Here is a 13715-nt window from a genome sequence, read left to right on the forward strand (position 1 = left end):
TGTTGGTTTTACTATTATTAAAGACCACTTTTACTCCATAGTGATCTGATAGGAGGCATGGGATTATTTCAATCTTCTTATATTTGTTGAGGTCTGTCTTGTGACCAACTATATGATCTATTTTGGAGAAGGTACCATGAGGTGCTGAGAAAAGGTATATTCTTTTGCTTTGGGATGAAAAGTTATATATATATATATCTGTTAACACTAATTGGTTCAAAGCTTCAATTAGTTTCACTGTCTCCCTGTTTAGTTTGTTTTCCTGATCGGTCCATTGGTGTAGAGTGGAGTGTTGAAGTCACCCACAATTATTGTGTTAGGTGCAATGTGTACTTTGAGCTTTAGTAAAGTTTCTTTTATGAATGAGGGCGCCCTTGTATTTGGGGCATAGATGTTCAGGATTGAGAGTTCTTCTTGTTGGATTTTTCCTTTGACCAGCAAGTAGTGACCTTCCATGTCTCTTTTGATGACATTTGGTTGGAAGTCAATTTTATCTGAAATTAGAATGGCTACTCCGGCTTTCTTCCTGGGACCGTTTGCTTGTAGAATTGTCTTCCAGCCTTTTACTCTAAGGTAGTTTTTGTCTTTGACATTGATGTGTGTTTCCTGTATGCAGCAAAATGTAGGGTCCTGTTTCCTTATCCAGTCTGTTAGTTTATGTCTTTTCATTGGGGAATTGAGTCCATTGATGTTAAGAGATATCAAGGAGTAGTGGTTATTGCTTCCTAACATTTTGATTTTAATTTTATACGTGTGTGGTTATCCTCTTTGGGTTTGATGAGAGAAGCTATATCCTGCTCTTTCCAGGGTATAGTTTCCCTTGTTGTAATGGTGCTTTCCCCCTATTATCCTTTGTAGGGCTGGGTTTGTAGAAAGATATTGTGTAAATTTGGTTTTGTCATGGAATATCTTGGTTTCTCCATCTATAGTAATTGAGAGTTTCGCTGGGTATAGTAGTCTCGGCTGGCATTTGTGTTCTCTTAGAGTCTGCATGAGCTCCGCCCAGGATCTTCTAGCTTTCATGGTCTCTGGTGAGAAATCTGGTGTAATTCTGATAGGTCTTCTTTTTATATTTTACTTGCCCTTTTTCTCTTACTGCCCTAAGTATTCTTTCTTTGTTTAGTACATTTGGGGTTTTGATTATTATGTGACGGGAGGTATTTCTGTTCTGGTCCAGTCTGTTTGGAGTTCTGTAGGCTTCTTGTATATTCATGGGCATCTCTCTCTTTAGGTTAGGGAAGTTTTCTTCCATAATTTTGTTGAAGATATTTTGCTGGCCCTTTAAGTTGTAAATCTTCACTCTTATCAATGCCTATAATCCTTAGGTTTGGCTTTCTCATTGTGTCCTGGATTTCCTGGATGTTTTGGGTTACAAGCTTTATGCATTTTGCATTTTCTTTAACTGTTGAGTCCATGGTTTCTATGGTATCTTCAGCATCTGAGATTCTTTCTTCTATCTCTTGTATTCTGTTGTTTATATTTGCGTCTATGGTCCCTGATTTCTTCCCAAGGTCTTCTATCTCCAAAGTTGTCTCCCTCTGTGCTTTCTTAGTTGTTTCTACTTTTTTTTTTTTTTTTTTTTTTTTTTTAGATCCTGGAAGTTTTTGCTCAGTTCCATCATTTGCTTGTTTGTGGTTTCCTCTAATTCTTTAAGAGATGTTTGTCTTTCCTCTTTCATGACTTCTGCCTGTTGATCAAAGTTCTCCTGTATTTCTTCAAGTGATTTTTGCATTTTCTCATTGGCTTTTGTATTCTCCTAAATTTCTTTCAATGATTTTTGTGTTTCCCTTGTAAGGGCTTCTAATTTTTGATCCATTTTCTCCTGAATTTCTTTAAGTATGTCCTTCATGTGTTCCTGTACCAGCATCATGTCCAGTGATTTTAAATCCAAATCTTGATCTTGTTTTTCTGGTGTGTTGGGGTATCCAGGACTTGCTATTGTTGGAGATGCTGCCATAACACCTTGGTTTCTGTTAGTAATGTTCCTACGTTTGCCTTTAGCCCTCTAGTTCTCCCAGGTGTTAGATGGTCTTATTGTCACTGGCTGGTGCTTCAACCTACTGTGGATCTTTAAGGTTATTTCTGCAACACTGGATGACTGGGTTTCCTCTGGCACAGATTACTGATATGCTGCCTTCCTCTTTTGTGCCTTTGGAACCCTTCTCAGTCTTGCCTCAAGCAATGTTATACTTAGGTTGTCAAGGTCAACCAGGTGTTCTCTGTCTGCTCTATTATGGAGCGAAGATGTTGTGGTGGGGGTCACTCCCTCTGTTGATTCTCACATAGGACACAGGTTCCACGATGGACTGGCTTGCAGATGAACCGCCTATGTGCTCAGTTCCTGAGTGCAGGCAGACCCCTGGCAGTTTGCACCACCAGAAATCTAAAGCTCAGGGTGATATAGTACCTAGTGATCCTTTTCTGTCCTGGCAGGCAGCAAATATGGCCTCGGGGCTTCTCTCCTTCCACAGCTCCCTGGGCAGGACACCCACTTAACAGATTTTAATTCACAACTTCATTCCATTCTTACATATGTACACCAGAAGACTTTCATAAGGATTTTCCTGGCAGCATTGTTTACAAATAACAATAACTAAAAACTAAAAGTTTTGTAGCAACAGTAACAAATATCTATAGGAAAAACTGGACAAGCAATAATCTATCTCTTCTAAAACAGGAGTTGGTCTATTAGACAGAAAAGAACTACAGCTCCGTGTATCAGCATAGCTGAGAAACACCATATGTAAAGAGAGCCAGCTGCAAATAAAGGGAGCTCCTTGTATAAGGTTCAAAGGCAAGCAAAGTAAACAATAGAATTTAAAAAGATAACGACCTGGCCAGGGATAACTACTGGGCTGTAAAAAAAGATTAAAGATAAAAATAATAATAACTATTATGATTTTCTTCAAAAAATAAAAGCTAATTCAAACTCCTGACATCTACATGGAGTTAGAGAATAGCATTTATGTGCTAGCAACATTTTTCTTGAAAAGCAGGTCAGATTGTTATTAATTCATTTGTAGCCTACTAATGTATAGATGCCATCAATATTTTGCATTTTTCATTTACCAAATATTTTACAATAAAAGACTATAAAAATTGAGCCTGGCGGGCGCATGCCTTTAATCCCAACACTTAGGAGGCAGAGGCAGGCGGATATCTGAGTTCACAGCCAGCCTCGTCTACAGAGAGAGTTCCAGGACAGCCAGGGCTACACAGAGAAACCCTGTCTCGAAAAACCAGAGAGAGAGAGAGAGAGAGAGAGAGAGAGACTAAAAATTGAATCATATGTAAGAGCAAAATAGTACTGCTAGAAACTTTCCTTTTATAATATGAAGACAAGAAGCACGTGGCAGACAGATAGAATAGTTTACCTCATTAACATTAGTGTGTGTGTGTGTGCGTGTGTGTGTGTGCGTGTGAGTCTGAGTGAGCATGTGTTTGTGTGTCTGTGCATGTGTATGTAGAATCTGGGGAAGGGTATGTAGAGCTATACACATCCTATTCAAGCACTCTATCACCAATTTACATTAACATCTTCTTCAAGGTTTGTGGCAGATGGACACACATCCTGTTAAGTGAGCCTTTGATGTATATTGGTTAAGAGACAGGTGAAACAGCACAAGTTCTTTGGTGTTTCTTAACCATGGGATCTTGGGCATTAGTGCCCTTGTATGTAACATTAACCTAATAATCTTGGTGTTAAATGAAGTAGCACTAGAAAAGCCTAAGAAGAAACTCTAACCAAATAAATGATCAATCACTGTTACATACTAGTGGCACATCTTCCTTATTTAACACTTTGCAATGTTCTGTTCTGTTTTTATTATGGTAGGCTTTGGTCATTTGACGAAGCAATTGATGACATTGGCTAATGGACGTGTGGCATTGGCTCTTGAGGGAGGACATGATCTGACAGCCATCTGTGATGCATCGGAAGCCTGCATAAATGCCCTTCTAGGAAATGAGGTAAAAATTAACAGTAACCAACAGAAGGGGTAAAAGGCAAGGATATATGCATGTATATTTTTAAAGTTTATTATTTAATCTATGAAAGTAAATCGTTCTGTTTAGCTCTCGCCATGAAAGGTGTAGGCACAAGAAGTTTCTATGCTTTTACTGACGTGCTAAACTCTTTTCCCAGGTAGAGTATCCACATAGCATTCCTTTCAATCAAATTATTTACACAGCCGAAAACTGAGCAATGAAATCCCTTGGAAAGAAGAATGTTTTGTCTACTGACCCAATCAAATGGATATTGAATCGTTTAATATAAAATTAACCTTCTGGAAGTTTTTGAAATTTCCTGTAGGATTGCTTAAATCAGAAAAATAAAGATATTTATACAGTATCCTTAAGATTTTTTTCATCCTATCTTCTTGCAAGTGATAAGAGATCTTTTCAGGGTTGAAAAACCCACTATTGCCATACAGCTGCAATGCAGGAGACCTAAGACCTGAATTGAATCTAAAAGGTCAAAGGTCTACATTACATATCTAACATACAGTACAAACTGCTAATCACTCGACTTCTAATCAGTCTTCTTATGTAGTCCCTTGGACATTTGTGTCAAAGTCGGGACAAGATTTTAGGTCAGTTCATTGCAACTCAGCAACTATTTCAATGCTTGTATATATTGATTACTATTGTCCAATACATAAAATTGTTCTTGAAACCTTTGATTTATGTCATTTAACAAAAACTTAACAATATTTCATATGTATTTATGAAATATTGTGCTTTTTCACCATACACTGAATGCATAAATTTCACTGCTGATCTTACCATATGAATCTAAAGTACTTCAACAAAATTACTTTGCCATATTTATTGCATAAGTACATTTTTTTCATTTGAAAAAAATAATTACAGGACTGACAATGTGCCTAAAGCTGTTATGTAAATTTAGAAAGCACACTAGTTAGGAGACTCTAAGGACTTAATGATTGGCATCAACAATAGACTGCCCTTTCAAATCACACATCATTCACAGGATCAAAGGTCTAAAATATAGTCTTTTTGTGATTGTTATAAACTAATGCTGTCAAACACAATGGGAGATTATTTGGGGGTAGTAACAAAGGAGTATCAAAAATGTATTTATTTTGGGGGTGGTCAGCTTAGACTGCTTTCCACTGGATAATGTGTTTTAGAACAATCATGCATGGTCTTTAATCACTTGTGTAATCCTCACAACTTTGATAGTGTCTCAGATTGGTGTCACCAGAAAACCAGAATGATCTGTGCATTGTGATGACACAGATGAACAGATTTAGTGACTCAGCACCCATTCAAATGAGTCTCTTTACCCTTGATAATCTCTGTATATAACCAAATTCTCAGTCCTAAAATTGTATCTCTGGTGAAGATGGTGTAATCTCTGCAATGGTATTTAAAGCAAACTAGGCTCTGATATACAGTTAGATAAAAACACTATTAACCAGTCTCAATCAGTCTACATGGGTGTAGAGATGGCTAATAAATAAAACTTAGGAAGTGATGACTGAAATTATTTAGGAGATACTTGTGACTAAAATATACTAGTTAAGATCTTGTCTCCTTTGGTTGACCATATTCAATTGCTTAAGCAAAGTCTAAAATTTGTTTATCCTAATCTAAAGAAAGGGGAGTTTATTCTAGTTGTTTCAGATCTTTCCTCCTAAAAATTCTAGGGACATAGTCATGGATATAGCTTTCTCATGGGATGCTGCAGGAATGACAGATGGAGTTGGTATATTGAACAATGAAAGGTAAATTTTGCTGCAATGGATCTCTCTACACCCACAAGAACAAAGCAAAGGGAAAGAAGGATTTTCAAAATGAAAAATGGAAGAAAAAGCACAAGTGTGCTGTATATTATAATTCATTTGGAAAGAGGAAATGAAAATGTAATACTTGAAACAACCCAAGAAACAAAGAGTTCTCACTTTCATTGACAATATAATTTATAATCCAAGGCCTGGCTTGCATACTTTTTTGTCAGGTCAAAGGTCACTGTGACTACAGTGAAGTTTTAAATTTCATTTCTGCAGAAAAAAAAATAATATATACGGCCTATTGCATATACCTTGCCATTTAACCAAAGTGCCTACATGCAATTTCCACTGCAGTTTTATGTGGTAATCTCTGGATAAGAAAATAAAAACGACGTCTTTCAGATGCCAATTATTGCAATTTAAAAAATCCCAATTTCCCTCCAAGCCCCCTTGCAAGTGATTAATAGAGCAATTATGACTTATTATCTGGGATTTCACTTTTACAAATAACAAAATGTAGTGAAGCTGGAGCTTAAAACACTGACAGAACCAACTAGCTTCCCAACCATGAGCATGCAATTGAGCTCAAATTAGAAGGGTCAAGAGGGCCTTTGTGAGGGACTCTGCACTTCGTCAGATGTATTTATCCATGTGTAGAGGATTAAAGTTCAGACATATATTGCCAGCTTTTAAAATGCTATTTCTTTTGTTGTTGTTCTTGGCCAAGCCTTGTCAATACAGCAAAACAAAACAGTTCTTCCTCTCCTTCTCCTCTTCCTCCTTCTTCTTCTAACTTATTATAAGCAAACTAATATATGATAGAACCTCAAGGAATTGTAGGATCAGCTGAAACCATTAGCTGCATATACTTGTAGACACAGTTGAATACCAAAAACCACTATTTAAGAAAATGCTACTTAAAGATTACACCTCAAACAGGCTTTTTTTTTCTTTTTAAATACTTTCAGCATGAAAACAATATACTTAGCAAAACATCTAACTCTTCTTTTATGAAATTTGCACAAGATCAGTCAAATAATATGCTATTAGATTAAAACTAATTTGAGTATGGTACAAGAAATTCCTGGAGGAATTTCTTGATTTTTGAAATCATACTAGAAGCCTCTCTCTCTTTTAATTTATTCTTTTTCTTGGCCAAGTATAGAACTGAAGGTTATCAGTTTAATCAAATTATGGTGGATATTTTTAACTGATGCCCTTAAAAACACCAGCTTGGAATTTATGCGAAATCAAACACCTACATGAGAAAAAATCTTGAGATCGATTGGAAAAGCATCCGATACAGCTCTGGGAACAGCCACCTCATTTTTAGATTTAGAGACAGGAACAGCGACACCCTTTGGAGACTTTTATTTCAGTCATCTGTATTGGAGCTGGCTCACAAACATACTCAGTTTCTCTAAGTCCACTTTCAACTACTGTTCAACAAAGCCAATTAGCAGCACCTCAGGCTGTTTCCCCTGAAAGAAATCTTCCCTAGAGGTGAGAAAAGCTTTAGGAATTTCTCAACCCTATGGAATCCAATCTAAAAACAAACATTCTTCTGAGCAAAGGAAAGAAGAGGATATACAGGGTGAGAAGCTTCAGGTCATGAGTTGAGAACAGGACCTTACAAAAGCCACAGACTATACAAGAATAAATAGTGGGATTAAGCTCTTGAGAAAGAGAGGACAATATTTTTAAGTGTGAACCCATAATTTTATAGCAAAGGAAGCTCTTGAGATGATGCTGTAGGCTCTTGGCTGCCTTTGCTCATTAACGCTGGATTTCTAGTTTGTTTCCATTTTCTTCCTGTCTTTCCTTTCTTTCTCCCTCCTCACTCACTCCCTTCCATTCTCCTTTCTTTTTTACTCATTTCCTCTTCCATTCTTCCTCCATTTTTTGCTAAATAACTACTGTCTCTTGTAACCTATATTCAGCTGCTTTCTCCTTTGACTGGAATTTCACAGACAGTGGCTAAATGTGGAGATTGCCTTTGTTTTGAAAGATGAATTGGTGGGGTGGGAGGCTAGGGGGTCTAAAACACTGAAAAGAAAAACATCTTTAACTGATTTCTAATGCATGTTGACAGCTACCCCAAAGTTGAACCCTTGAGATATTGGTGTCCAGTTGTTCACTGGAGGCTCGAGGGTGGAGTTTGTGTTGGATTTTTACATGAAGACAATGTTCTATCATCTTTTTCCATCCTTTAGATTATGTATGACTGAGGCTTAGTCCACTGGGGAATTGGTGTGAATCTGGGAATGCTTACAAGATCCTAAATAGTTGCATTTCATGAGTAGAGGATGAGAGAAAGTGTATGACATGCCAGAAGGACATTTCCCACCATGCTCCTCTTTTCAATTTTGATACCGGTCTCTACTCCAAAAGTAGTTGTGCGGGTAATCTAAAGGGAGTAAAATTTTTTGGAAAAAATATTATTTGAAGATTCTTTCCAATATAGATATGCCCTGTGAGAGGGGTTTCTGATATTCATGAGATGTTGAACCATCTGATTCAGGAAATGCTCCATGGTCCAGATAACTCAAAACTACTTGCAAATCATCTGAGTTATTTCTGTCTGGGTTTTTTAGATAAAGTTAAAAGAAATACTGGTTGTGAGCTTAAACACGTCATAGATTATAGTTACCAATAAAGAAAGCATTTTTATAAGAAATCAAACATCATGGAATGATCTTATCTGCCCATTCATCTTGGGGCCTTTTATTAGACATCCACTGCATGAGCAGAAATACAATGCAAGAAGAGTAATGAGAATGTTATTAAGGATCCTAGGGATGCAACGCAGGGATATTCATTTTATTTACAGAGGAGTATGACTTACCCTTGACCTTGGATACAAAGTAAGGCTTTGACCAGTTAGTATCTAAGGAAAAGGTACATTATATAATGTAATAAATGAGGACAGCATAAGTGAGGACAGTAAGGCTCCCTCGAATGGCAGGTGGCTCTGAATGGATGTTCTAGTTTTGGTTCTGACTGTAGGAGGGCCAAGGTGAGAGGACTGAGACAACATAGCTATACAAGTGAAATAGAGTATCATCTCTATTGGATTTCGATGAAGAATATGAAAGATTTTAGTGGATTTGTCTATACTGTTGAGTAAAACAACAGTTACTGCAATAAAAACAACAGATGAAAGCTCTAAAGTGAGACTTGGAGGCGGTAGGAGCTCAGCTGCTGGGGAAAGCACTTTTAGGCGCAACTTCGCTCAGGCTGTCAATGAACAGGTCCCTTCGTCAGCGATGCTGCAGCCTTCTCCTGATGGACTCTGAAAAGTCAGCTGTGTGGAGCTCTACTCAAGTCTGAGCTCAGTGGCATCACAGGGACAGGTTGACACAGACCATGGGGAAACTTTACCATGGATTTCATCTCTAGCCAAATGAAGCTGTCCACTTGGTGAATACCACCAGCCTGTCACTGATGTGGCATGGAAAACAATTCTTTGTGCAAATCTCTTCAATAAAATTCAAAGGAAGCTGTGTATGGTGCCAAGTACCTGTCAAGTCTGGAATCAGGAAGCAGAGGGAAGAGAATTACCACAGGTTTGAGGTTGACCTGAGCTACATAGCAAGACCTCAGGAAAAAAATAGAATATGTAGATCAAAACTGAGAATAAACATAAAAATTAGCCTCCACTAATCTCAGTCTAGTCCACTGTGGTCCTGTTATGCTGAGGAATATTCTTTGCATCAAGAACTGAGTAGCCATGCCTGCTCCTTTCCACCCTGCAAGACTTGATAGGTTCTGCTGTTGTTCAGAGATCTTTCTTTAGTGCTGAATTGATGTCATCCTTGATTATACATTCAGGGGTGAGAGTTAAGCATGATATTAATAGCCTGCCAGTCTATTGACTTGATTGTCAACAGAATCCACTCTGATTCCATCCCCTCCAATTCTATTAGGTGAAAACTATGAGTGACTTCAAACTAATAACAATGGCTATTTTTAAGATGGCTGACTCATAATTCACAGTATGGATAAAATTATTACCAGATTTACTTATGCAATCAAATTAAACATATACAACTAATTGCAGTCATTCTTGGGAAATTATTTAGATGAGAGAGAGGGTTTTAAGTATCAATCCCTCCTCACAGGGGAATTGATAATGCACAGCTCATCAGCGTGGAAGGTCAAGTGAGTATCCTGATTTGCCTCTCTTGTCTTCTTGGTTGTGGCCATCACATTCTTTGATAATCCCTCTGATCCTTAAAACTGAATGCTCTTTGGATTCATCTGAGTTGTTTGAATGTTGTAGGCAGACAGTCAGTTGCCTTTGCCAATGGACTTATGGTCTGCAGCTAAGAGCATGGCGCTGTTGCAGCGCCTCAGTCTCTCCGAGTTTCTTAGGAGCATCAATGCACAGTGGAGGCCGCATGGTCTGAAGAGTCAGTCTGTGTCCTGCTTGCCTATGTCAGAGAGCTTTCCTGCTGTTACGTTTCTGGAGGAAGTTTTATGTTTCCAAAGCTGTTTTTAAAGAGTCAAATGTAAGCACATACAGAAGTCTGCACAAATATGAACAATTCAATAAAGAATCACAAGGACATCACATGAATAGGTCCAAGATAATCTAAGTTCCTAATAATCCAGACCCATTTTCTCCTTTCCAAAAGTAACTCATTTTTGGAATTATAACACCATACTTTAATTCTTCATTTATGAACTTTATAAAAATGAAATATTATAATTATACATATATATTCTTTTGTATATAGTGCCTTTTCTGAACATCATGTTTGTGAGAGTCCCCTCTGTCATTGTTCATAACTAAAGCCTATTTATTTTTACCATTATAAAGTACTACGTTTTATAAAAGAGAATTTTATCGAGACTACTATAGTTTATTTAAAATTATACAATGTTTAATAGATATGAACTTTTTAAAATTGTGTTTCAATGATGGAATATAAAAACATTTTTTCCTAAAATAACAAATGTTCAAGATTCTCACTATTTATTTCAACACTACAGTGTGAGAATTAGTATAGTGAGGTAACAAAAACACTATACAGACTGAGGATGAATGAGAAATATCTTATTATTATATATGATTGTGTATGCAACAAATCTATTAAACTATTTTATTAATGTCTGCTTAATACTTAGGTTTAATGAGGCTGATGTTAAGATTTGACTAACATCTCTCACCTCTGAGTGATAATTGAGGATGACATCAATACAGTACTAAAGAAACGTCTCTGAACAACAGCAGAGCCTATCAAGTCTTGCAGGAATGATTATCAGAGCCAGGATGGTAGGAGCAGGCGTGGCTACTCAGTTCTTGATGCCAAGAGTATTCCTCAACATAACAGGACCACAGTGGACTAGACTGAGATTAAAATTCATTTGAAAAGTTGATAAAAATCAACTATATCTCTTTATACCAAGAATAGTACAGGGAATAAAGTAGAAATATAAACAGTTTTTATATAACTAGTCAACTTAAGGAGATGCTAGATAAATCTTCCATATTATAAAAATTCTGAATGATCTTTAGAAGTCTCTGAAAGCTAAAATTAACTACAAAAGATTTTGAAAATGTATTTATATCTAAGTGTGGTGACACATGCCTATAATGCGAAGGGTGGGAGATTAATGTAGAAGGCTCATAAATCCAGGTCCAGACGGAGTTTTACTAAGGTCGTACATCAAAACAATCAATAATAAATAAATAAACACACAGATAATTTATAAATATATCATCAAATATATTATATATATAGAATAATTCCAAGTTATGAACAAGAATATTAAAGAAAATGTTTTTAGACATATGAACAAGTATTCACCTAAATCCATATTTGTGGCTTTAATGTTCCCCATTGTGAAATTTTATATGCTCCAAATTGTGCTAAAGCTTAATTTCTGTACTTTAAAAAAAAATCTCATTCTATTTGTATTCCTGCTACTGCTTTTAAAACATTTTGAATTTTTTATCAATTCATTTTTAATTAAACTGTAATTGCATCATTTTCCCTTCCCATATTTCCTAAGACATTCCCTACCACCACCACTCAAGTCCATGGCTTCTAAGTCTCCCTTGATCACTAGTTAGTTGCCTGTAACTGGTGTTTTAAAATAGCGGCAGTCCTTTGAAATCATGTGATAGACAGGTGAAAGTGAACAAAGACACAATTGTCCACACAATACCTCAATTTTATGTCAAAGCTGTAGAAACATAGTTTTCTCTATCACTGAGCCTAAATCATGCAAGGAATAGTTATGATTATATCTTATACATAACAAAGATAATAACTAGCATTGTGTGCCCATAAGTTGTAGTCAAATTGTATAATTTATCTTAACTTTATGAAGATTGGCTTTATTTAATGATCTTGCTTGATAGGAAGCATGATGGGTGTGTAAGACTTCTTATATCTGGATCTACTTCATCTTTTGAAGGATTTTGTCTGCAAAATTTGTCTGTTTGGTCAGATTTCTTTTTTTTTAATCTCTAATTCTGATTAGTCTCAATAGCTAATATTTTGGCTACATCTTCTTGGTCAAAGTACTTAACATAGTTTTACTGTGCATTCTCATGTTGGCTCCAAATTTATTAAAAATTACTATTTACTTAGTATTATTTCATTACTTAGTTATTAGATTACTAATAATGACCAATATTCATAAATATTTATCAAGTGGATGCTTCAATCAGATGGTTTTAGTGCTCATAATTCTAAATGATTGAGTCAACAAATTCCCTAAAAAATGCAACTCAATTCTGTGGTCCCTCCATACAAGGTTTTAATTTTAGGAAAACAGCCCGTAAATGCTGCTTGCTTCCTTGCCAATGGAGAGACTCCTGCCCATTGCCTTCTCTGCAGAGCTACTGGGTGAAAATAAAGAGCCCACATTGTGCGAACACTCTGAATCCAGCCCTGTCTGTGCGTGCACACTCAAAATGAAACAAATTGGTGCAATTTACTGAAGGTTAAACCCTCAGATGACATTCACCTAAAACATGCGAGGAAATGGTTTGAGAGGCTTAAATGATCAATTTAATTTCCTTAATTCTCTGAGTTGCTTTTACAAGTAGGTACAACTTCATGGCATCTAAGTGAAGACTCCAAATTGTGGGTTTAGATGTGTTTGTGTTTTCACACTCAGTATGCGGAACCACATATACTTTCTATATTACCCAGGACTTAAAGAACAAGCCCACAGACCTCAGGGTGATCCAGTTGCAGAAGCAGGGCTTCTATATTTGCAATCTGTCTCTAGTTTTCTCTCCCTATCCAATACAGTTCTGTTTGTGAGCATTTTTTTTTAATCTGAAGTCTCAGGAAGGTTTTTTTGAAAGAACTAACCATACCAATCTTGTGTGTAAGTTCTAACATGAAGTGTTTTTTTCGAAACATTTTATTGCTATGAAAAATTATTTCTCTCTAGGTTCTGAGAAAGCAGTGACTAGAAGGAAAGTTTGTGTATGAGCAAAGTACCTCACTCAAGCCTGTCTAATCCCTCAGAAAGCATTTTCCAAGGGACTTTCAGCTTAGTATTCAATCATTCCTCTGAGATGAGATCTGGTGCCAGGATAACATATTCTTAAAGAGACAATTTGAAGCCCTGCTTTTTAAAAATGATTTTAACCAAATATAAGCATTTAAGATTTCACAACCTTTCGTTGACATTGTCTTAGGTATAGTGGAGTTTTCCCCCCTTACTAAACTGTATTGCACACAGGCCTTTTGATGTTTTAAAGCATTTTCTTTGGCAGCTAAGAAAAACACTCTACAAAGTTATATTTAGTGAATTTACTCATGTATAAATATCCCCGAGGTACTCTGTTATCCTGTGGCATCTGGAAGAAAGGTGCTATTGTTTTCAATCTCGTGATTGAAGTATAGAATAATCAACTCAGAGAGACCCTGGGGGTGAGATTCACTCGCATATGCAGTAGAAATTTATAATCACTTAGGGGTTTTTCTTTCC

At 36.5% G+C, this 13715-nt stretch overlaps 1 protein-coding gene across 17 annotated transcripts in view; it reads left to right on the plus strand.

The window, feature by feature from the left end:
- Positions 1-13715, plus strand: part of Hdac9 (histone deacetylase 9) — an 858974-nt gene that overhangs the window by 794613 nt on the left and 50646 nt on the right. For all 17 annotated transcript variants that reach the window (XM_052185941.1, XM_052185944.1, XM_052185943.1 and 14 more), the window contains one exon: positions 3836-3969. In XM_052185941.1, coding sequence (XP_052041901.1) covers positions 3836-3969 — 134 coding nt within the window. The remainder of the gene's footprint in view (positions 1-3835; positions 3970-13715) is intronic.

Source organism: Apodemus sylvaticus, chromosome 6 (assembly GCF_947179515.1).
Source record: "Apodemus sylvaticus chromosome 6, mApoSyl1.1, whole genome shotgun sequence".
Classification (NCBI taxonomy): domain Eukaryota; kingdom Metazoa; phylum Chordata; class Mammalia; order Rodentia; family Muridae; genus Apodemus; species Apodemus sylvaticus.